The following is a 21,476-nucleotide window of genomic DNA, read 5'->3' as shown; positions in this document are numbered from 1 at the left end:
ATCATTCAGACTGCCAACCGACTGTTTCTTGGGGTTGGGTACAATAGTGACAGATTTTACTCAGCTAGCGACTGTGCAGACAGCCAGTAGGAGGTAAAAATGCCAGTAAAACCTCTGCTGTCATCACTGGCTCTTCCTCTCTGCTCTGATGCGCGCGCCGCAAAGGGTAAACAAGCCATTTGATTGGCTCATCTGGGCGGAGCTATGTTCTTATTAACTGGAATAGCAGCTCCTGCTGTCTATAACCACCACCGTCGAAAAACATACTTTATGAAAATGATCTATTGTCGTGAATTTATCAGCGATTGGACCGAGGTCCGCCATTTGATGATGCCTGACAAAAGCCTTTTTTTGCTTCTATCCTCGCCTGCACAATGATGTTAGTTGTTTGAATGTTGTTGTTGTTGTTGTTGGTTTTAATTTTTCTCTTGCTCTTTTATGATGTGCAAATTAAATAAATAAATAAATGGATGGATGTCAGTTTCGCATAATAATAGCCTGATTTCAGATACAGTGATGAATGAAGTTCGATCCTAACCTGCAGTTTCTTCCCACTCTCTGAAATCTTTTGTCATTTTTCCAGTTCTAAACAAAACTGACTGATGATGATTTCCCTTTTAGCTCATCTGAATCTGCAGCCCACATCTGTGATTCTGGTTCCCCCAGTCAGAGGACTGTTCCCCTCTGTCCACATACCATAAAAATCTGACCACTACAACAGTCCTATTTTAGGTTCAGCCGGTTTTTTGTGGTGCGTTCCCGGTCTGCTGGGACACTGTGAATTATGAACAGGCTTCGATAGCCGGTCACGATCACAAATGGAATGGATCAGAGGTGGGTGTGACTGTTGTACGCTGCGCACTTCTAAACAATCCTCTGTCTTTGGACTGTGAGGACACTAACTGAATCCAGACATTACTTCGCAGAGGTAGGAAGATGACGCATCATTTTTAGAACCTGATACTTTGTGTTTAGTGTCAATATCTGTTCATAGATCAACGTTAATGTAGTGTTTACAGACGTTGACTTTAAGTTTCATCCAGACCACTTAAAACCACATTTATGCGCTTGTTTTGCACCATTTATGTTATTTACATGCCTTCACCACGTTCTGAGCACGAACGAGTATTTTTGTTTATTTAAAAACTAAATCCCAACGATATTGCACTTGCAGCAGAAAGACTTAAAGACAGAAGGTTCATCATAGAAAAGTAAAATATACATTCATTTCATGTAAAAATATGAACCGTTATTATTATTATTATTTTTTTAATATGTTTTTTTAATGTGCTTTTCCTTTATCCTTTTTACAGTGATTGTTTACAGTGTTATTCTACCTGTTGAATAGACACAATGGAGAACTGCTGTGGGCTGATCACTGCTGAAAAGCAACCAGGTACAGAGTCAGAAAACAGTCAGTTAAATCACTGTAAAAATGCCTCCTCCTTTGTAAAATCCATATTGAAGAATTAACAAACAAACAAAAAAAACATGATGAATAAAAAGTTCAAAACAATAATATAATTAATAATAAAAAAATGCTTGTGGAAGTAATCACAATCAGTAATCAAAATAAAAATGATGTTGTTATTGCTCGTTTCTTTTTTCAATATTCAAGAAGCACATTAATGTATAAAAGAGAAAAAAAAACATACCCAGACATCATCTTATTAACAGAACTTTACCAGTGAACCATCTCTGTCAGTCTGTGTTCATTGTTTTTCCCTCTGTTCCTCTGTCAGTTCCTCTGAAGAGCATCGAGGTGGACCTGGAGGTGAGGGATCATGTGGCTACAGTGGCCTCCACGCTGCAGTACGACAACAAGGAGGACAAACCAATCGAGGCTGTGTTTGTCTTCCCTATGCCCGATGAAGCTGCCGTCTGTCATTTCAGTGCAAAGATTGGACAGACACTGGTTGTAGCAGAGGTGAAGGAAAAGCAGAAAGTGAGTCAAATAAAAAGAATTCAAACATTCCAAACAATAAACAATAACTTGAACTGATTGACTTATTTAAAAAAAAACAAAACTAAATATTGTACCACAATAAAGTCACTATCCACACTTACTATCTCATTGGAAATGTACCTAAAATGTGAGGAAAATAATTCATAGTCCTATTTTAACCATAAATGACAGAAAAATTGAAATCAAAGCAAAATAACAAACAAACAAACAAAAACACTTAGATTCAGAATAGAAGGGGAAATCCTGATACTATGAACACATCTGATGTTGTTCACATGTGTCATCTCTACCCAGGCTCGTGAGGAGTACGATGATGCGCTGAGCTCCGGTCAGCAGGCCTTCTTATTGGAGGAGAGCGACCAAACTCCAGATATCTTCTCTCTGAGTGTGGGCAGTCTGCCTCCAGGAGAGAGCGCCTCCATCAGGCTGGAGTATGTCATTGAGCTGGCTGTGCAGGCAGACGACGGCCTGAGGTTTTGTCTGCCTGCTGTGCTCAATCCTCGATACCAGCCTCAAGGTAGAAAATCCAGTCAACACTTACATCAGTGCACCACACATCTGATGATTTACTGCAGGGCTGTTGTTGTTCATCATGATAAAACTCTCTATTGTTGTTTAAAACATCCAATGAGATTTGACTCTGTTATGGCCCCTGGGGTCCTCTTGGGGGTGCTGTGCGTTATTCCAGTTCTTGTCCTCCAACAGGCACCTGATGGGGAAATCAGGAACACCTGTGACACCCAGAGTTCCTGCCCTTAAAGTCTGCCTGCAGATCTCACTCTCTCTCTGCTTGCTGCCCTCACAGGTCCTTGGTTCTCCAGTCCTTGGTTTAGTTATTTTGCTTTAATGTTTTGTTTTGTTCTGTGCTTTTCAGCGCTTACATCAGCACACGTTCACCCATGCCAACCTACACTACTGACGGCTCATTTATATTCTGTAAAATACTTTAGTTTGTCTTTTTTCTAATTTGGTTTAATTTGGCTTAACTTGATTTAAGAAAGCATTCTTGTGTTCAGCTTCATTTATGGTGTGTTCCCCTTCTTTGCGCCAGGGCATAACATTGGGGCTCATCTATACATTTAGATTGTATATTGGCTGTGTAGCTGTGTGTGAGTGTGATAGCCTCACTCTCTCACACTGATTAGATAAATTGGTCCGGCTGAGTTGGTCTTTGTTCTTGTTTTGGTGTGTTGCTGGCTTGTAAGGGATGCACCATTTTGTTCTCCAACAGTGTTTGTGATCCAGTGCTGGGTTTTTGTGTTCCATACAAAAGCTAAGCATCGCTGTTGATCTGCATAACAGAGATTTCTCTGTGAGGCTGTAGGACACATCCTCTTTAGGTTGTGTCAGTTTTTGTAGTGTTGTGGGGAGCAGTTAGTGTTAGTTGGCTTCGGTCAGCTATCTCGGGGTCATATCCGTGGGGGTTTGTGGGGTGGCCTGCATGCAGGTCGCTTTGCAGTCCCACTGGTGTAGTTGTTTAATACACCCACTGCAGAACGGCATGAAGTCTAGGGTTGAGTTTTAGTCAGTCTTGGTTAGGCAGATAGGGGGGAATTCTCTGGGGGTTATTGTTTGCCCTTTGTGCATATCTGACAGTGAACACTGTGCTTGTTGTGTGGTCAACTTGTAAGTATGGATTCTTTGCCTGGGCTTTTTGATGCGCCTTTGGTGGCGTTCTTAAAGGCCTGTAAAAAAGATGAGTTGGTTGCTATTGCCAACCATTTTGGTATTACTGTGGCAGAGAAAGTGTGCAAAGATGAGCTTCGGAATGTAATTTTGTCATCTTCACTTGATCAAGTGGTGTTGCAGAGAAGGGGATGTGTGAGGCCCAGCCGGGGTCTAGTTTGGGGTCTTTGGCAGCAGCTACACACACAGCTGGTTTAACATTTGAGCAACAGAAAGAATTGTTAACTTTACAGTTTGAACAGGACAAATTATGGCGACAAGAGACACTTGAATTGGAAAGACTTTGTCAAAGTACTGAGAGAATGAGAATGTTTAATGATGGTAGGCACAGTTATTCATGTCAAATCTGCACAACTTTTCTTCAGAAGCCTAAAAAGGCAGCTAAGTATTTTCAATTTGTCATTGTTGTTTTCCAGTGTTCAGTTCAGTACTATTAGGCTGATGTTACTGCCAGTAAATAAAGAAAATTCAATTCTAATTACTTGCTTGTATTTAACAGTAGTTAATTAACATTTCAATGTCATGATATTCCAAGGTCTATCATGTCTACAAAGCATGTGTACTGAAAGAAGGGTATTAAAAATATAGTGCATGTTATGGCTCACCATTAACCTCACGACTATCAGGACAGGAGCTTTTAGTTTCAACAGTTGCTGTTAAATATTTGGTGTATTCATTCTCCTTCATCTGCTCTTTCACTACTGCTTAAATGTGGAATATAGGACACTTACACATTAAAATAAACCAGAAAATGACTAGGCCTTTTTAAAATATTTTTTTCATTTGTGTTTTTACACTATTAACATTGTTTCTAACAGTGTGTCAGTTGAAACAATTGATAATTTTATTTATTTGAATGGTCAGATTAAAGCTATGAAAAAATAAAGGAAGGTCCGCACAACCTGTGAGCTCCCAAACCATTTATTTAGTGACGTTTCGGGCCAAGGCCCTTCATCAGACTGAGGACAGACAACCTTACACAGGTGTTTTATATGCAGCTTCTAATCACAACACATGACCCGCGTTATACATCATTTTTGGAATAACAGAAAAAAGTCTACTAAAACTTTTCAAACATATGATCAATTATAAATGATCAAGAGTCAAACATTTACAAGTATCCACAAATACAAAATACACAGGTGTTTTATATGCAGTGTCCGACCACAATAGCATGTGACATGCAATATACGTCATCTTAGAAGAGCAGAAAATAACTTATTAAACCTTGTCATACATACAATCAATCATAAATCATAAAGTGTTTCAAATGTGTACAAATATACATAATTTTTGGTGATCAAACTGCTTTGCACTCATATTTGTAAACAGATATTAATCAAATTTCAACAGGTCCATGTAGTTATACTGTCCATCTGAATGTGGTGACGAACACCACAGCATGTATGCACAGTTCTTATTAACAAAAATACAAGAACAGATTTACAAAAGCAAAAACGAAAGAAAAAATTAAAGAAAAAAATTTAATGTTGGGCAACGTTGAGATACATCCAAATAGACATCTAAGTGTTGGAGTGAGGATATATATATACTACATACGCTGGAGTGAAGTGGTCTATGTGAAAATTAATTTTAGGAACGTATGAGAAATTGTGAAGAGTCTATAAAAATGGTCTGAGATCAAATTCTTCATTGAAGCCTTTGGGGTTAAGTGTATCTAAAGTATAAATCCAAAAAGCCTCCCGTTGGAGTAACAAGCGGTTGATATCACCCCCTCGGCTGGGCACACTGACTTTTTCTATGCCCAAGTAATTTAACATACTGACACTGTGTTGTGCTTGTGATTAAAGATTGAAGCTATACCTACCAATCTGGCATGTTGCACAGCACTTAGTAAAAATTTGAACATGAACATCCCGCCTCCCTCCAAAGCCCCGCCTGCTTCCCGGTGCCTGAGCTCTGACACACCCCTCCCCTGGAAGCGGAGGTCCAGTCCACTCTGGTGTGGCCGCGGACCCCTCCCTCAGTAATCAGACATAACATCATCCACCTCCTGGACTCCTTTATCATTAGGACACCCTGTATTTAAGGGTCTGGTCTGTGCAGCGCTGGATCATTGTGTTCACTGCACCTGATCGCCTACAATAAAGGCTCTGCTCTGTAGACTGTCCCATAGCGGCGCGGAGTCTGCGCATTGTCCGTAGACATTTGAGGTTACACGGTCCATTTATCATCCTACATCATCCTACATAGTGCGACACAAAGTCCATGTATGTACGCGGAGTTCTGCGGTCATAAAAACTGAGCTTTGTGCAGACCTGTCTGTGGAGTCAAGTACACCCGACTCCCAGACTGTATCTCCATCCTTCATTCATCGGACTCTGACTGCTGCAGTCAGGTTGTTCTGTTTGTTCCCCTTGGTTGTTGTTTCTGTTAAATCAGTTTTTTCCCTTCAACATGTGCATTTGAGTCCTATCCATTCATATCCCTACACAGGAAACTGCCGTCAGTGACAGGAGGAGCAGCACGAGTGGAACGTCAGATTCAGAGACGCCTGTATCTGATGCAGGACAGACAGCGGTAACGGATGACTGACAGGAGGCTCAGCCAGGCTCGGCCAATTATGTTATTCGGTTCGAATAACATAATTGGTCAGACTTTTATCAGAAATATATGAGAATTAAACATTTTTAAGTTTCAAAACCTGTTGGATTTCTTTTACATTTTGGTTTGACACGCTTATTAGGAGCATTTTAAGATGACAGAAGAAAAGTGTAAAAATGCCACATAAGACGGTATAGCTTTAACAGAGATGACTTTGCAAACACTGTTATACAATGGAGTAAATAAGAGTAATGCAACAGTTTATCGGCCATACTGCATATTGTATAACAGTAATTCAATAGAGAACTAATTTATTGATACATTTTGATACTGTACTAGGTTTACTGTGATGTGCGACAAGTGGTTTCTGCAAACTTACTGTCAGTAGCTGCACATTGACTCATTTCATTTTAATCTTACATTAGCTATCATTATGTCTGAATATTTCACAAGAAGGACATTACATAATATGAAAATATACCATGAAATATAATATAAAGTTACATTACTAAACATGATTCATGTCTTAGTCACATCATAGATCACCATTAGCTGTGATGTCAACAACAACAAATTCAAAGATCCCACACTACCACACAATGTAATTAAACTGTTTCTTTTGTTATTTGTTTGATAGAACCCTATCAGTAGAACTTCAAGACAGTGCATTTGATATACTTCAGGATATAATTCCACTTTAGGCATAGTAAATTATGTTTACAGGAAGTTAAGGTGGCAGCGTGCAGACTGCAAGGCAAGCCTGGCCGGCTTCCCCTAAAATTACGAAAATTAAATAGTCAAATATGTTAGGCTGTGTTGACATTTCATTGACTACAAATGTGTTAGAACACGTTCATCTCAAAGATGAGTTCATTCAGAATCAGCTTTATCACAAACCAACAGACTCGATGTTGTTCACTTCTCATACATTCCTGTTGCGCTGTTTTCTCACACGATCTGTGGTCAATGCATTTGCCCGTAGACACTCAGCGTCCATGCACTTCAATGGGACTGAGTGGAACAGTTTTTTTCATTACCTCAAAACTGGACAGTAATTGGATAAATGCCACAATGTTGTCCCGCCCCCGGACACCGGGCATCTCTGGGGGTGAATAGAGCTGTGGGCAGAGCTCGGCCGTGCTGGACGCCAAAATCCCACGTGCTGATTGGAGGATCAGTCGAAAGGCTGAATCCCATTTGATTGACAGCTATTTTCAGATCTATTCCTTCACTTGACAGAGTTCAGTTTAATACCGTCACACATTCTGCTGTGAAATGGAGAGAGAAACCACTATGAAATTACTTGTTCATTTCTTGCACTGTAAAACACACTCATTGGATTTCCTTGTTTCAATTTAACATAATTTCAGGGTTTTCTTGTTTCAGTTACATAATTTAATCATTTGTTGTTGGAGTTTCATATCGTTTTGTAGTAGATAGTTAAATCAATCATACTGTTGGCTCAGTCGGAGTGAAAGGAGCTTCTCTTGTTTAAAAAGGCTTAAGTCCTACACCCGCAACACAATGGGCCAAGGCCGTCTAAACAGCCTAGCTCTGCTGGACATTGAGAGGACACTAGTCAAGTCCCTGGAAAAGACGCCTACTTGGTACAATAATTGTCACTGAACATTTTCTTAAAAAGGAACGGAGGGACGAATTTATGTTTAAATAACTTGACAATTTGTTTTTGATGTAAGCCGACAATGAGCTTCCCCTCTCTGATGGACAAGCAGCTGCCACTGTTCAGGATATAATTCCACTTTATTCATAGTAAATTATGTTTACAGGAAGTGAAGGTGGCAGCGTCCAGGTGACATCTGTTCCAGCCTTCATCGTTCCCTACAGTCTGTCTTTTTGTGCTCGGGTGCGCTCACCTCGGCCGATCTCTAAAGTGGAGTCCAACTGTTCCCTGGACCCTCTGGAGTACCTGAACCCAGAGCAGACCCAGGCCACGGTAAAAGAGCATCAGTGTTTGTTCAGTCTGCTGAGTTAATGTGTTCCTCACTTTGATTGTATTTATATGTGTGTTTTGTGAACTGCAGGTGAAACTGGCTGCAGGACACAAGTTTGACAGGGATGTTGAAGTGCTGATTTATTACAAAGACAGTCACCAGCCCTCTGCTGTGGTGGAGGCAGGACAGGCTTCTGCCAAGTCTGGTGAGTATGGAAGTGGAACACGTCGAGTTAACCCATAAAGAGCCAGTGCTACTTTTGTGACTGTTCCCAAATGAATTTTTCTCCAGATTTAATCTTTCTTAAGGGATTTATCACCATTTATTGTAATATTATCATCTGTATTTTACATTTTTTTTCAGTGAAAATCCTGTGTTTTCCTAAATATAATTCACAGATCGTGTAGATTTTCATAAAAGCTCAGAATAAATTCAAACGTAATTAAACCAGAAACGGAGAAAACTGAAGGAAAAGTGACTTTTTCAGTCAAATATATCATTAACTGAACATAAACCAAGTGTGTCCATCCACTGTCATTGATCCAACTCCTTGGGTTTTACTAGTGAATCAATGTTGTAGAAGATGACACTGTGTCTACGTTCACTGTGGAGCCTTTTCACGTCCACATGGGTCATATCTGATGACCATGAAACGATGGCCAACTGTATTTTACACCGATTATTTATATGTATTGATAGGACTAGTGGATCAACACGTATTGAACAGTTTATATCAGTAGATGCTTTTTGTCGCTGGTGGCTGTTTGGGTTTTTATGGGTTAAATGTTAAATGTGAAATTATCTTTCATTCCTCTGCCTCCCTCTTGTCTTTCAGGCACTCTGATGGGTGATCCAGTGGTGATGCTGAGTCTGTACCCTGAGTTCCCACAGGATGTGGTGTCTTCACTTGCCTCACATGGAGAGTTTGTGTTTTTACTGGATCGATCTGGAAGTATGGGAAGCATGAATCATGGTGTGACTCGCATTGCAAGTGCCAGAGTATGAAGTCTACTTAAATTCTGGTTTTCATTTATATAATAATGTACAATGTGGTGAACACTCAGTGGTCTTCACAGTCTTTTCTCTGATCTTCTAAGGACACCCTACTGCTCCTGCTGAAGAGTTTACCAATGGGCTGCTATTTCAACATCTACAGTTTTGGATCCTCTTATGAACACATCTTCCCGTAAATCACTCTCACTTGCCCACTGTCTTTGCTGTTTCTATATTACATGTACAACATGTGTGTTTCTCAGTGTTCATTTTTTGTTTTTTTGCTTTTTTCATGACAGTAAAAGTGTAAAGTACAACAAGAAGACGATGAAAGAGGCTCTGAAGAAAGTTGAGAAGATGGAGGCTGATCTTGAAGGAACAGAGATTCTTCAGCCGCTAAAACACATTTATAAACAAGCCTGCATTCCCAATCAGCCTCGACAAGTAATACACACACACACACACACACACACACACACACGTTACACATGTTGTACAACACATGTAATACGACCCTCCATGTACTTTACTTTTAAATCCACTTTTCTTCCAAACCTACTGTACTGTACATCCCTCAGTATTACATGGACAACTCTTTGCTCATGCTGCATATTATGTAACTTCTAGTGACATGAACTTTTCTCCACAGCTCTTTGTCTTCACTGATGGAGAGGTGGGAAACACCAAAGAAGTTACAAATCTGGTGAAGAATAATTCAAGTTCCCACAGGTAAAAAAGAATACCGTACTTTCCGGGCTATAAGGCGCACTGGAATATAAGCCGCAGGTGTCCACATTGTGGCATGAGATATATATACAGAAAGATGGTAAACAGAAAGATTATTGAAATATTTATTTCCACACCTTCACTGCTTTTTTCCAAACAGTGCCTGTAACACGGCAGTAAAACGGCAGAACAGGCTGGTTAAAAAACCCAGAAAAGTCATTGATCTCTATCTTCATCTTCCTTCTGCTCATTGAAACCACTGCAGTCATCTTCTTCAGTGTCGGAGTTGAACAGCCTCAAAGGCACTGTCACACTCCTTCTACGTCTCTCCTCCGTTGTTGCTCAATGGCACTTCCATGCTGCAGCTCTATTTCCTTCTTAGACAGATACATCGATTGCTTTTAACTTAAAAGCTGCAAAATATGCATTTCTGCATGTGTTTTCCTTGATGAGGGTTTGTGCATGACACGCAAAATGATTGTTAAAAGTTAAGACTAAAACTTCTCCTCTTCATCACCTCTTCCACCTGTCTGTCTCACTTTTGCGCTTCCTGCTAAAGCGCTCCCTGGAGGCCATTAGCCCGTATAAATATATACTCAAGCTGCATCGTTGTATAAGCTGCAGGGTTCAAAATGAGAAAAAAATAGCGGCTTGTAGTCCAGAAAGTATGGTAAATAAAGAGTTAGTCTGTCCAGTTCACAGTTGTAGAAAGTGTCTTAGTGTGTTTTTTAAAATGAAATGATGCTGTTGCAGATGTTTCTCTTTTGGGATTGGACAAGGAGCCAGCTCTGCTCTGATCAATGGTTTGGCCAAAGAAGGAGGAGGTCATCCTCAGTTTATCACAGGAAGTGAAAGGATGCAACCAAAAGTAGGATAATTGCAGACTTGATATAGTCAAGTAAACAGGATTTCAAATGTAAATAATTAAATACTTTTTTCAGCTTTTTAATAAATATTTTTACTCATTAGGTGATGCAGTCACTGCGATTCGCTTTGCAGCCAGCCGTGGCCGACACGTCAGTCACATGGGATTTGCCAAAGGGAGTGTCAGTTACTGTTCTCTCTCCACCCATTAGAACGATTTTCCAGGGTCAAAGGTCACTGCTTTATGGTCAGCTCACTGGACAGGTATGAACAGCATCTCATAGTGACATGATCTGATCCTACTTATTTATATCTACATTTTATTTTAACAGTGGAAGTAGCACATACAGTATCTACAATTGTTTTGTATGCTCTGCTTTTTTAGAGTTCAAAGTCAGACGAGGGCTGTGTGACGGTGAAGTACAGCCTGGCAGGTCATCCCTCTGAGAACAAGCTCCGCTTCAGTCTTAAACCTGCAGAGGACACTGGGTAAATTGGCTCTGGTCACACAACACAGTTGTGAATTGTCTGCAGCTGAATCCGATGGATAAAGGGTTGAAGCCCATTTTGAGTCTCACAATCAAAACTACAAATAGTACAATAAACCCCACTGGATCTGTATCCAAGTGGTCCACTGGACGAGTGTTAAGGCCTGCTTAGATCTGAAACTTACAACCAGTCTAAGACACAGGCTCCCAAAAGGCATGAAACATGTTTTGAATGTTTTGAATTAACAATACATGTTTTTGACCTTAACCAAAAAACACAATTAATTCACAAAATTTTGCCCATTATTTATCATTTTGATTCAACTGAAATATTGCATTTCTCATTGGATATTGTTCATTGAATTCATGTGTAAATTAGAATTTGTCCAGCCCTTTGCACATATTTATGTGAACACACATCATAAAACCAAGCCTGGCCACTTAGTGTTAAATTAAAATACCTCTAAGATGTGAGTGAAGAGTTTTTTGTTTTTTTTTATGATACTCATTGTGTCCACTCAGTTGTGACATTTGATAGCTTTGATAGAACTGTATAATTGAACTGAAATTAGCCATTTTATATGAATGTTTTATAGTATTTTTACTTTTTGTTCATCCTCCTCTTTGTAGTTTAACAGCCCACAGGCTGGGTGCACGAACTCTGATTCGCTCCATGGAGATGGAGGAGAAGAAGCAAGATGAAGCAGTGAAACAGAAGATTGTGGAAGTCAGTGTCCAATCAGGAGTGAGCAGTTCCTTCACTGCATTTATTGCGGTCAACAAAAGTAATGACCAGCCGATTCAGGGGCCGCTGTTGCGTAGAAATATTCCCCTACCCAGTAAGTGTCTCCAAGATTTGTGTGCTATCCACAGCTTCAAGGATAATGTAGCTGATAATTAATGACATTATAGAGAAAATTTATCACTCTGCAAAATCACCAGAAATTAATCTAATGATGATAAAAACCATTTCCTTTATGCTTTCACTGCATGTATGTTTGTTTGTGTCATATTGTGTCCTGACCAGTTTCTGTATTTATCCTAAAGTGATGAGGACCTGCAGTATGCCAATGCGTAAAATGAAGATGGGTTGGGCTGGAGGTCCTCCCACAATGGACTGTAAGTAACAATTTTAATGGATCCTCTTTTATTTCTATAAACACAGTATATACACACTGACTACAGTACATCAGCGTGGGTTAATTTCTGTAACTCTAAAGTGTTCTGTCTACCTTTCAGATTCTTATTTGTCAGACATTGAACACCATGTATTATTTTCCTTCCACTTCAAAATTATGTGCGACTTTATGTTTGTCAATCACATAAAATTCCAATAATAGACATTTAGGTTGGTGGTTGTAAATGTGACAAAATGTGGAAAAGTTATATCTATATTTGGCTTACTGTATATTTATGTAAATCCATTCATTTTCCAAGCCCCCCTGATCTTTGGGAGTGTCACAGGGATGTCCCAGCTATCATCAGGAGAAGGTGGTGTGTTGCCAGTTCCACAAAGAGGCACCACATTTACACGAATAGCCAGTCACTCTCATGTTATGCTCTTTATATTGAGGTGAGAGAGTCGGGGTACCAGTAAAGACACCACAGGCACAAGATGAACATGTAAACTCCACACAGAAAGGCTCCAGGTGGCCGTTGCTGGGTTCAGACCTTCTTACTCTGAGGTGATGGTGTTAACCACTGCACCATGCTGCCCCTAATGGACATTATAATATAAATTTGAATCACTTTTTTTTTTTCTTTTTTTTTTTTGACCCGCCACCACCCCCCCTCTTCAGGGGACAACTTTATTATTTATCACAGTTTATACTTAACAAGTGACCAGTAACAATTTCAAGATTATACTCCCATTGACCAGCATTCCTTGCTTGTATACATGTACATAGAGGGAGGGATTCATATAAACAAAAGTGCACAAGGACAAGGCTTGACAAAGTGGCAGATTGACACACGACAGTGGGACAGAACGAACATAAGACAAGACAGTGGGACAAAACAGACATAAGACAAGACAGTGGGACTGAGTAGACATCAGACAAGACAGTAGGATGGGACAAACATAAGACGGGACAGTGACACAGGACAGACATAAGACAAGATAAATGGACAGACAAAGTAAGTGGTCACTCTTATTGATGTTACTGTCGATCAGATGTATTGCATTGTTGTAAGTGTGGTGTGTGTGTGTGTATATTAATGTTAATGATGAGTGGGGGTGAGGTGTGGAGGTTAAATGCTGAGATAGAAAGTGGGTGTTGGGGGGGGTTAAAGGGGCAAGGGGGTATGTGTTGTGTTCTGATGATATATGCAGTTTTCGGTTATGTTTGCTTTAAGAAAGTTATGAATGGGTTCCAGTTGTTCTCAAAGGTTGACATATGCTTCTTCTGAAGAGCACTATTTTTTTCCATTGATATATATTCAGTCATGAGGTTAGTCCAGTGAGTGATATGACATGTATTCTTGGATTTCCAGTTTTGTAGGATTACTTTTTTGGTGACAGCTAGAGAAATAAGTACTGAGTTTTTGAATCTGGGTGGGAGGTGTATATTGGATATATCGCCAAGAAGACAGAGTGGTGCTGATGCTGGGATTCTGGAACTCAGGATGGTGGATAGTGTTTCAGTGACCTTAATCCAAAGGGTGTGTACTGGTGGGCATAGCCAGATGGTGTAAAGGTAGTTATCTGTGCTCCCTGATGTGCAATGTGAACAGATATCTGAATCGGCCAGTCCCATTTTAAACATTTTATTTTGAGTGATGTGAGTTCTATGAATGGTTTTATATTGTATTAGCTGTAGGTTGGTGTTAGTAGTCATGGAAAAAGTGTTTTTACAGATTTGTTCCCAGAAATCCCAAATACCCTTTCTTACCCTGAGGTGATGGTGTTAACCACTGCACCATGCTGCCCCTAATGTACATTATAATACAAATTTGAATCACATTTTACCCTTCAGCCACTGGCATCCATCTGTACACCTGTCTGTCTGTCCATCAGTGCTAATGTGACTGCCCTCCACCTTCATGTTTGGTAAATTTGTGCAGCATGAGTAGCTCTCAGATTAGTTGTTTGGATGTCTACTTTGACTTTCTTTTTCAAGATCAAATTGGGTTTGATGTTTCAAATTTGGATGGCAATATTGACCCACATTTTTCGGTTCTTTCGGGGTCAATGCATGCTCATTGGGGCAGATATGAGCTGTTAGCACAGATGAGGTGAGGGGACTGTGATACTGGAAATTAACAGGGGTATAGGTGCAGCCCTCACTGCCCAAAGGGGCAGAGGGGTCATTGCAGCATTCAATTTTGGTCTTATTTCAGGCGGTTTTTTTAGGTACTTTTTGTTTAATTTGTCTGGTGAATGCAACACATTTTCTTGAGCACTGATCTACATTTTGTTTGGGTTGAATAGTTTTGAACAGATTATCTTGTTGTCTCCAACTTTTGCTGTAATTGCAGGGCTCAAAATTAACTTTTTGACCTAGGAGCACTGTGCTCCTAACCCTAAAAAGTTAGGAGCACAGGCTAAAATCTAGGCGCACCACTATTATATAAAAAATTTGGAGAACAAGCAAAACTCTTGGCCATACCAAGTAATATTCCTATATGTATTTAAGCAATGTTAACAACCTAGAATAAAGTATTTGAATAGAGTATGAAAGAAAAAGCTTACATTGACACAGGTGCAAAACAATTGTCAATGTGTGGTATATACTTTAGTTGGTTCTTGGAGAAGAAAGACGAATCACACCATTATTTGCAACAACCAACTTTTTTATTTCATGGCCTAATGGCCCTTAGTCACTGTGGCGTTGGCGCACAATCCGTGCTGGACTCGCCATCTTCCACATCGCTCTGGTGCGGTTCATCACGGGTTTCTGGGCTCTTCGGTGGCTCCGGGCGCTCTCGCTCTTTTGAAACAGAAGCCATCAAAAAATAATCCGAAATAGAGCGCTTCATCTTCCCTGTTTACACAAACAACGCCCACAGGCTCGCAGAAACTTTTGACGAATCATGTACACGTCTGGATACCGCTTGTTGTTTATTCATTAGCCCCTCGATTCGCTGGTTACGGTCAGCTGATCGTGTAGCAAGTTGATTCGCGCAACATGATCATCTGACTTGCAGGATACATTACGTCATGGGAAAATACTTGGAACAACGCCAGCGCTACTAACTGGGTTTGGCGGGAGATTGTTTCAAACGTCGGTGGAGTTATTTGATCCCTTTGTTTATGCCGCCTGCGCACGCGAGGGGGCGGGGACTAGATTTTCCGCTTCAGTCAGCGGGGCGTGGAGCTTGTTTATTTTCAGCTGACGAGTCACTTCTGCAGCCATTATTCTAGGCGCACGTATTAATTTTCGCTCATTTTTTTATTGGCGCACCGTGCGATCGTAATCTCAAAAACAGTCGCACTACCGAAATTCTCAGGCGCATGCGACCGTAATTCAGTCGCAGTCACGAGCCCTGAATTGTACAAAATTTTGCAGACTGAATTTTAACTATGGTATTTGTGAACTTCAGAAAAAGTGGTGACTAAATGCATTTTTATCAAGGCAGAACAAAAGTCTATTACACATTTTGAAAAGGTAGATGTGGTATTAAGACAAGTATGACAACACTAGTGAAATACTGTGAAGAAGACAAAGTAATGTTGTGCACTGTGACATATTCTTTTAACTGGACAAATATAACTGGTGGAGTTGGAGTGTTGTGATTAGAGGTCGACCGATTATCGGCCGGGCCGATTATCGGCGCCGATATTTGGGAATTTGACGTATATCGGTATCGGCCTTTTTTTAATCCGACGGGCCGATATTAAGAAATCAATTTAAAACTGGGTTATTTGGGCTCAGATGCAGCCGCGCCTCTCTCTCTCTCTCTCTCTCTCTCTCTCTCTCTCTCTCTCTCTCTCTCTCTCTCTCTCTCTCTCTCTCTCTCTCTCTCTCTCTCTCTCTCTCTCTCTCTCTCTCTCTCTCTCTCTCTCTCTCTCTCTCTCTCTCTCTCTCTCTCTCTCTCTCTCTCTCTCTCTCTCTCTCTCTCTCTCTCTCTCTCTCTCTCTCTCTCTCTCTCTCTCTCTCTCTCTCTCTCCTGCACTATCCACTCTGCGCCCTCTGACTGGTTGACGCGGAAGCTGTCCTCACACACAGACTGGGACTGATTTGGGATGAGACTGTGTTCTACATACATGTTCTCTCTCTCTCTCTGTTTCCGTCTCCATATTATCAGCAGTCTAATTCACACACATGTCAGGAGGTAATCTGAGATAGCAGAGCTGCCGCTAATGTTTACTCTGCTCTGACGTTCGTCTGAAACATTAGTAGTAGTTATCAGATGTAGAGCACAGGGATGTTTAGTACAGTTTCAGAAGAGTTTTCTGCGTTTACCTTTGACACGTGTTTTCTCTCCGGAGCTTCTCACACGAGAAAACTTCGCCTCTCCGCGGTGCGTACTCCTTCCGCATCGGATTTCGACGCGGAAGGGTACACACCCCCCGCGTCAAATAGTGCTGCTATGGGGCTCTGACCGCATGCATCGATTTCTGACTATTTGGGATGAGACTGTGTTGGTATGTAATGTAATAGTGTGTGTCTGCGTTAAAGTCACATGAAGAACTCTACAACTCACAACTACTAATGTTACTGTGAGCTTTCTAGTCCTATGATCTGAAAATTAAAGTGAAGATGAGACAGAGTCAAATTCAGAGGTGATTTATCTGAACATGGTGGAACATTTTAAATCCTGTGTGTGCTCATTAAAGCCCTAAAGGCTGTTTGGGTTCTGTCAGGAGTTTAACTGCACTCATAGACACTTATACTTTTTTATGTAGCTTTTGTCATATTAATCATTAACAATGTAGCAGCATAGTTTTGAATGACAGGGTCCCTGCTATTGCATGGTAAAATATAAAATTTAATAATGAAATTAACTTAAGGCTTCCCAAATGCTGTAATAAATGAAGCATGATGAGTTGAGCAGATGTCAGCATGTGGCCCAAGAGTTTACAACAATCTCCCTGTATTTTTGTTGTGTTTGAACTTAAAACAAAGATAAGTCATTATAGTTATATTTAAATTTTACTTTATTTACTGTGGAAAATTTAAGGGAGCTATTTATTTAAGCTTTTATTCAACTTTATAAGACATGCTTCTGAGTCTAGGAAATCCATGCACTTCTGGAGCTATTATTTTCTATTTATTTGATTAAATAAACATGCTTTAGGCATTTAAATGAAGTTCAGTGTTTGCATAATTCAAAATTTTTCATGCCAATTTTTACACTGTTACTGCAAATGAATATCGGCTCCAAATATCGGTTATCAGCCTCCTCTAGCTACTATAATCGGTATCGGTATCGGCCCTGAAAAACCCATATCGGTCGATCTCTAGTTGTGATGTCTGTAGAGAACAGTGGCTCAGTGGACTGTGTGCACTAATCTGTACACTGGGCTAAAAGAATAAGAGTAACAGACTGTACTCTCATAAGTAAATATTCTACAAGCTTGATTTTGTCTTTATTTTAAGTCATGTTTGAGAAAATAGTTTTGGATCTATAAGGGACTTTTAAATGGCACATTGAGTGTATGGAGTTTTTGCTACAGTGCTGTTTTTTTTGACAGGTAAAAAAAAATCCAAAGGTTTTTTCTTCGGGGCATTTCAAGGTCATAAATCCAAGGGACTTTCGGGACCTGTTGGTGGCTCCAGTCGTGAATGCAGTATGTCTCATTTAAATACTTCTTTTTTTCCAATTCAAATATTTGTTCTCTTCTTGAACACATGTGAGTACACTCAGGTTTTGTTTTTTTGTTTTTTTTAGAGCACATTGAATTGCACCATTATTGGTGTGTAATGAAAAATCAATCAATCAAGCAGTCTTTTTTTGGTTATGAAAAGGATTTGATGTATTGGTTTCAAACTGTTGGGCTAGTGCATTGATTGAGTTCCATAAGTTTTGTTCATGTTGCTGAGATTTACTTTTGTTGCTTTTGCATGATCTTATTTTTCATTGCATTGTCCAGTACCAGTGACACACTACTGTGCTGTTTGAAAGCACAAAAAAATGGAACACTCCACATCTGTTTTCTATCTCTGTATCTTCCTATATCTGGAACCTGGATCATTAATGTTCAGTCAGTTTAGGGTTGAACAGTGTCTGAGAGCTGATGTAGGAAAAAGATGCTGTGTTTGTTTTATTTGGTTTGGCTTTTGTCAGTGTTTTGCAGATGTGGAATTCAGATGTTTCAGAAGCTGTTGATTATCCCTTCTTTGTTTCAACCACTGGATATGTTGAATAAACCCTTGTTTTTTTGTTTTGTTTGCAGGTGCTAAGGTGGCCAAGTCTTATGATTCCACGCTCTCCAGTTGTAAGTCGATATTTAAAAAGGCTACTGACCAACACAATAAACCACATGTACACCTTTCTGTCTGTCCATCAGTGCTAATGTGACTACCCTTCACCTTCATATTTGGTAAATTTGTGCAGCATGAGTAGCTCTCGAATAAGTTTTTTGGATGTCAACTTTGACTTTCTTTTTCAAGATCAAATTGGGTTTGGTGTTTCAAATTTGGACAGCAAAACTGATCCACATTTTTCAGGAGTTCTGGGGTCAGTGCATGGTCATGGGGGCAGATATGAGCTGTTAGCACAGATGAGCTGAGGGGACAGTGATATTGGAAAACAGCAGGGGAATAGGTGCAGCCCTCACTGCCAAAAGGGGCAGAGGATCATTACCTGGATCATTAATGTTCAGCCAGTTTAGGGTTGAAAAGCGTCTGAGAACTGATGCAGGAAAAATGTACTGTCTTTTATTTGGTTTGGCTTTTGTCAGTGTGTTGCAGATGTACAGAGGAATGTCAGAGATGATGCTTTTGTGCATGAGCCTGGTGTGTTGTTGCACCAGTGAATGTTTAACTGTGTGTAGCGGCTGCTTGAGTACCAAGCCCAGATATGTTGATGTTTTGTTAACCAGCAGCTGAACAGCAACTTAATCTGGAGTCATTACATCCTCTGTAATAGAAGACATCTCCACAATCCAGTCGGCAGAATTCAGCTGTTTCAGAAGCTGTCACCTACATTTGTCTGACTGGTGAAATTAAATAACAAAAACAATAATCATTTAATTCAAATGTAACATATCAAAGTTATAATGTAAATTTTAATGTCATGTATATCTTTTGGTTATCCCACCTCCTGTTTAACCACTGGACATGTTGAATAAACCCTTGTTGTTTTTTGGGGTGTTTTTTGTTTTCAGGTAGTATGTCACGCATGTCACACAGGTCTTGTGGTCTCCAAAGTTTATCAGGTGAGTCCTTGGATAGTACATATATATTTATAAAGGCTGTTTTGTACCTGGGTTATAATCAAGAGGTCTCAGAACTAACAAAGAAAGGATGAAGTTGTTGCAAAATGAGAACTGCTTCAACATCAGCCCGTTAATGTCGTCAGTGGAATAATATTAGCATGTTCATACACCACTACGCTTCCAGATCCATGTTCTTTGTCTTATCCAGCAGTGACAACAACATGGACATCAAAAAAGGATACAAATAAATGCTCCAGTGCATAACAACAACAAAATGTATTTGTTTATATTTTCTTTTCAGTGACGTTGGACATGCCGAAAGTAAATGTGGACCTTGTGTCAGCCAAGCGTCCCAGAGACCCTTTTCTGCAGGTGGTTTCTCTGCAGCAGGCCTCTGGATGCTGGGAACTACAGCCTGCTCTGGCCGATGCGCTGTCAAAGACGAGTGATGATATGGAAAAGAAAAAACCTGCATCGGTGAGTTACGGTCACAACAGCAACATAAACTTCAATATGTTACCAGAAAACTCAGATTTCAGTATCACACAGTTTCATTGACTGATGTTGGGATGGCCTCGCCCACTGTGGGGTTTTCTGGTCCAACGTAACATTTTCTACAACATTTATCTTTGTCTTTCACCGGTTTGTTTTTTAGGTGAACAATGAAGTGTGGGCCACCATCCTGGCTCTGATCTGGCTTCATGGTTTTCAGGTGGATGCTAAGGACGAGTGGGAGCTTTTGGCTATGAAGGCCGTGTCATGGCTCCGCTCACAGAATGGTAACACACATTAGAAATAACACTCTTCGAAATACTCTTATATTTCCTGTTTTACTCTTAAATGTTCAGCCTGTCTTCTACACTGTGTATCTTATCTTATCTTATCTTTTATCTTATCTTATCACCTCCGCCAAGGAGGTTATGTTTTTGCCGATGTTGATTTGTCTGTCTGTCTGTCTGTCTGTTTGTGTGCACGATAACTCAAAAAGTTATGGACGGATTTGGATGAAAATTTCAGGAAATGTTGATACTGGCACAAGGAACAAATGATTAAATTTTGGTGGTAATCGGGGGGGGGGGGGGCACTGATCTGCCTTGGCGGAGGTCTGCGCTCTCTGAGTGCTTTTCTAGTTTATGTTGTGTGATGACTAAAGTGAGTACTTTTCTTACCTTCTATTATAAATGTTACTGTGTTTTTGTTTTTTTTCACAGTATCGTGTGTTCCAGAGTGTGTGGATGCTGCCAATGCGCTGTTGGGTTGTAAGGTGCAGAAAGACGCCCTGGGGCTCTGAACCTTCTTTAAACCAGTTTCTCTGTAGGGTTGTACACAGTGACAAATGTTCAATGTCCTGCAGTGTGTACTTGTGTTTACAGTATTTGCTGCCATGTTATGTGCCATAACTATTGAAATATCCTCTTTAATGTTTTATTTTTTCATTTGATGCTTCCTCCTGTTTCTATGAATATCTGTTTCTTATTTCAATCACTTATGGAGTTTAAAACTAAATGCTTATAAGATGTACCAAAAATCTGATCAAAGTAAACAACTCTTTGCACCACTATGTCCATATCTCTACAAATCTATAACATAACTACAGGAACATTACAGGACAACACATTCAATAAACCTACATCCAGTCCATTCAGAAAGTGTGCATTTCTTTTCTTTGTCACTAGATGGCGATGGTGTGCCTTTTAATTTGACCAAAGCTCAGTTATTGATAGTGTTAGATGTAGAAGTGTATAATAAAGGCAATACTTGTTGCAGTACTGCATTTGCATAGAGTTAAATAGGTCAGATTTGGTCAATTTCTATCAGATGATGTTCAGCTTAAAGCACAAACTAACTGAAATGTATCATCTGCTTAAACAAGCTGGCATAAATTTATTCCAATAGGAGAAATCGCAACATAA

General features: G+C 40.0%; 1 protein-coding gene across 1 annotated transcript; it reads left to right on the top strand.

The window, feature by feature from the left end:
- The first annotated feature begins 838 nt into the window (after nt 1-838).
- Nucleotides 839-21,204, top strand: LOC115431518 (von Willebrand factor A domain-containing protein 5A-like). The gene is made up of 21 exons (XM_030151927.1): nt 839-928; nt 1,314-1,396; nt 1,743-1,945; nt 2,261-2,483; nt 8,005-8,171; nt 8,260-8,374; nt 9,005-9,168; nt 9,267-9,355; nt 9,462-9,606; nt 9,812-9,891; nt 10,642-10,756; nt 10,858-11,016; nt 11,138-11,241; nt 11,871-12,079; nt 12,288-12,359; nt 17,878-17,973; nt 18,580-18,621; nt 19,513-19,563; nt 19,865-20,040; nt 20,219-20,342; nt 20,775-21,204. The coding sequence occupies exons 2-21, from the start codon at nt 1,354-1,356 to the stop codon at nt 20,852-20,854; spliced, it is 2,457 nt and encodes an 818-aa protein (XP_030007787.1). The 5' UTR covers nt 839-928; nt 1,314-1,353; the 3' UTR covers nt 20,855-21,204.
- The last annotated feature ends 272 nt before the right edge of the window (nt 21,205-21,476 follow it).

The sequence above is a fragment of the Sphaeramia orbicularis genome, chromosome 13 (assembly GCF_902148855.1).
Source record: "Sphaeramia orbicularis chromosome 13, fSphaOr1.1, whole genome shotgun sequence".
NCBI lineage: Eukaryota > Metazoa > Chordata > Actinopteri > Kurtiformes > Apogonidae > Sphaeramia > Sphaeramia orbicularis.
The sequence above is the reverse complement of the archived record's forward strand: the minus strand, read 5'-3'. Positions and strand labels throughout refer to the sequence as shown.